This window comes from Ostrea edulis, chromosome 6 (genome assembly GCF_947568905.1).
Source record: "Ostrea edulis chromosome 6, xbOstEdul1.1, whole genome shotgun sequence".
Taxonomy (NCBI): domain Eukaryota; kingdom Metazoa; phylum Mollusca; class Bivalvia; order Ostreida; family Ostreidae; genus Ostrea; species Ostrea edulis.
In genome coordinates, this window is record NC_079169.1 from 75,882,544 (window position 1) to 75,886,111 (window position 3,568).

Consider the following 3,568-nt stretch of genomic DNA (forward strand, 5'->3'; position numbering starts at 1 on the left):
AAAAATGAATATTTATATTTAAGATATGAAGGAAGATTAAAATAAGATCAGATACATACACATTGAATCTTTTTAAAGATCTGAGTAATATGCAAGCTTAAAGGGAAAGGTCAGGTATAACATATTTCTAGTGAAATAAATAAACTAAAGTATGTTGTATACACCCACCATATATCTTATCTTATAATGTCAATTTAAAGCCATAAAACTTGGTTCAGTTATACGGTCAGTGTTAATTCTCCTGCAAGCGCATGGAGGCTGTCATGATAGCATCTCTGTGACGTCAGCAAACCCGTTTGTAAACTGACCTGCAGATGGTTACAGCTAAACAAGAATGGCACAAGAAAATAACCTTGGGATTGTTCCATATGCATCTGAGCCTTAATATATGGAAGAATTGCTTGAAAACATCAGATGATGCACCAATTGCAGTTATCCCCTCATTAGAGGAATGGTGTTCCTATGGACAGTGTGAGGACATGCCCACTGCAGAGGAATGCATGTGTTGTAAACAATGTGATTACACAGTAGGGAATATGGGGGAGCTCCAGTGTATAACTGACCATGAACAATTTGATTTATTGATTATAAAACCAGATGTTATTGCAGTTGCATTTATTCAAATACAAAATATAATGATGTACAAAAGACAGCAAGGATGTGCACCAGAACAGTTATCTAACAAGTAAGATAGTAGACAAAAGTTTCATAACACAACTTCCCATTCTTCAAATTAGTTACCCATTGTTTGCATAGATCTTCATTTGGATGCAGCATCTTTAGCAGGATTTGGTACCACAAAGAAAATTGTCGTGCATTGCCCTTGCTTATGTGTGCACAAGCTGGCAAGTTTAGAAACACATTACTGTTATTAACCTTCCCTAGAGAACTGATAATAACAGTGAAAGGGGTTTGCTGACGTAGCAGAGCATTTGGAAGTGATCGGGATTCTGGGATAAAACCCGATGATAAGCTACAACATATCTAACTCTAAACAGTGAAGAGCATCAAAATGGCAGCCTGCATGATTTTGTCAAACTCTGATTTTTAATCAGTGATTAGTGCTTAATTGTGTATATTTTGAGAAAATTAGAATGATTAATAGCGAGCGCAGGCTCGTACTGCGAGCTCTAATGACTAGAGCGCGGGAAATAATCCGAGCTAAATCTCAACCTCTAACAAGAATTTTTTTGACGCCAATCCCAGAAGTCCCTCGTACAAAATGGCGGATGGTTCGATTCGTAAAATAATAATAAAAAAAATCTTTGAAGTATTACAAACCTTTCTTATTTGAAAGGAAAGGATGAAAATCATATTCTTCCCCCTTTCTTTTTCTTTTTGAAATATTGTCTAAAGAAATGTAAACAGTCACGTCACAACTACCAGGCTACGTCACAACACGCTCGTTGCATTTCCCGCTAAACTGGTTCTTACATTGGCGAGAAGAGCAAAACAGTAATCCTACGTATTGACAGTGAACCAGATCAGTTTTCCTTGTTTTCAATATGAATTTTTTGAAAATGTATTTAGATATGCTGCGCTCGCCCCAACGGTCACACTGTAATCATATTAGCGAGCGCGGCGAGCCAGCGCGGAGTGTGAGCTTTAATGACTAGAGCGCGGGAAATAATTCGAGCTAAATCTCAACCTCTAACAAGAATTTTTTGTTGACGCCAATCCCAGAAGTCCCTCGTACAAAATGGCGGATGGTTCAAATAATAATAAAAAAAAATCTTTGAAGTATTACAAACCTTTCTTATTTGAAAGGAAAGGATGACAATCATATTCTTCCCCCTTTCTTTTTCTTTTTAAAATATTGTCGAAAGAAATGTAAACAGTCACGTCACAACTACCAGGCTACATCACAACACGCTCGTTGCATTTCCCGCTAAACTGGTTCAGGACTACATTGGTGAGAAGAGCAAGACAGTAATCCTACGTATTGACAGTGAACCAGATCAGTTTTCCTTGTTTTCAATATAAATTTTTTGAAAATGTATTCAGATATGCTGCGCTCGCCCCAACGGTCACACCGTAATCATATTATAATTGTCATTGTAAAAATCCTTATTTTAACTCTTTTTTTCTTTTTGTCTGACCTTTCCCTTTAAGTAATAACTGAATTTCGTTTGGGAATAATGTGTAAATGAAACCGACGTCTACTCACAACCCACGTATGCTGTACGCTTGAAATAGATGATATATTGCATTTAATTGACCGAATGTGCAAAACAAATCCGGAAAGGCCACTATTACGCAGTTAGAAATTATGAAATTGATAGACTACGCACAGACGAATGGAATCATGAATTCTACAATGTATACTGATAATGCAATGCTATATCACCTACAAACAAAGCGGGGATGTGTCGGTATTCATTGTTCGAATCTCAGAAGACATAATGGAAAAATACCTCAAATGCTTCAGAAAGCTATATGACAGCCGGAGTGAGATGATAAATCAGACGACACTTGTACTGATGATAAATCAAACGACACTTTTGATGATAAATCAGATGACACTAGTACTGATGATAAATCAGATAGCACTAGTACTGATGATAAATCAGATGGCACTAGTACTGATGATAAATCAGATGACACTAGTACTGATGATAACTCAGATGACACTAGTATTGATGATAAATCAGATGACACTAGTACTGATGATAATTCAGATGACACTAGTACTGATGATAAATCAGATGACACTAGTACTGATGATAAATCAGATGACACTAGTATTGATGATAAATCAGATGACACTAGTATTGATGATAAATCAGACGACACTAGTATTGATGATAAATCAGATGACACTAGTACTGATGATAAATCAGATGGCACTAGTATTGATGATAAATCAGACGACACTAGTATTGATGATAAATCAGATGACACTAGTACTGATGATATATCAGATGGCACTACCGAATACACTACTCGGTTGACAATAGTACTGGTGATCACTCAGATGACACGAATACTGATGACAATTCAGATGATACCTCAGATGACACTACTGGTGGTAACTAATAAATATATCTCTGAATTGATTCATTCCTTAATTATCATATACTTAATTATAATCATACCGGTTCTACAATGTGCGATATAGATGAAGTCACCATAGCTGATATCATCGACCGGTCCAAAGAACATAAATCACATCAATCCGTCATGCATAAGAAATGCGCATCAGTCCGAAAATTACGTGTCTGCTTGTACCACCTTCGTACCGGATCCAGAAATTTTTTCCAGGGGGGGGGGGGGTCGAACCTTTTCACAAAATCGAACCCGTGATATAATGTTCAACCCTTTATTTTCCAACTCTCGAAGGAAACGCTCTATATAACCACTGCACCACGCGGGCGACCTTTTTGTCGTGTATTGATGTTTTCTGGTAGGAAGTGTTATTTAGCTAAAGAGATTTGACTGAAATAATCTTCGTTTTCCTTGCCTGATAAATGATTGTACAATTTCCTTTTGGTCAATTTCTAATGAATGGTGAAGATGCATTAGTGCAAGCCCAGTCAATCTGTCCTCTTGCATAGTACTGCGTATGTAT

At 36.9% G+C, this 3,568-nt stretch overlaps 1 protein-coding gene across 1 annotated transcript; it reads left to right on the plus strand.

Moving 5' to 3' along the window:
* Positions 1-368: 368 nt before the first annotated feature.
* Positions 369-3,036, plus strand: LOC130047323 (germ cell nuclear acidic protein-like). Its single transcript, XM_056142001.1, has 3 exons — positions 369-552; positions 2,517-2,903; positions 3,002-3,036. Exons 1-3 carry the CDS (start codon positions 369-371, stop codon positions 3,034-3,036), a joined length of 606 nt encoding a protein of 201 aa, XP_055997976.1.
* The last annotated feature ends 532 nt before the right edge of the window (positions 3,037-3,568 follow it).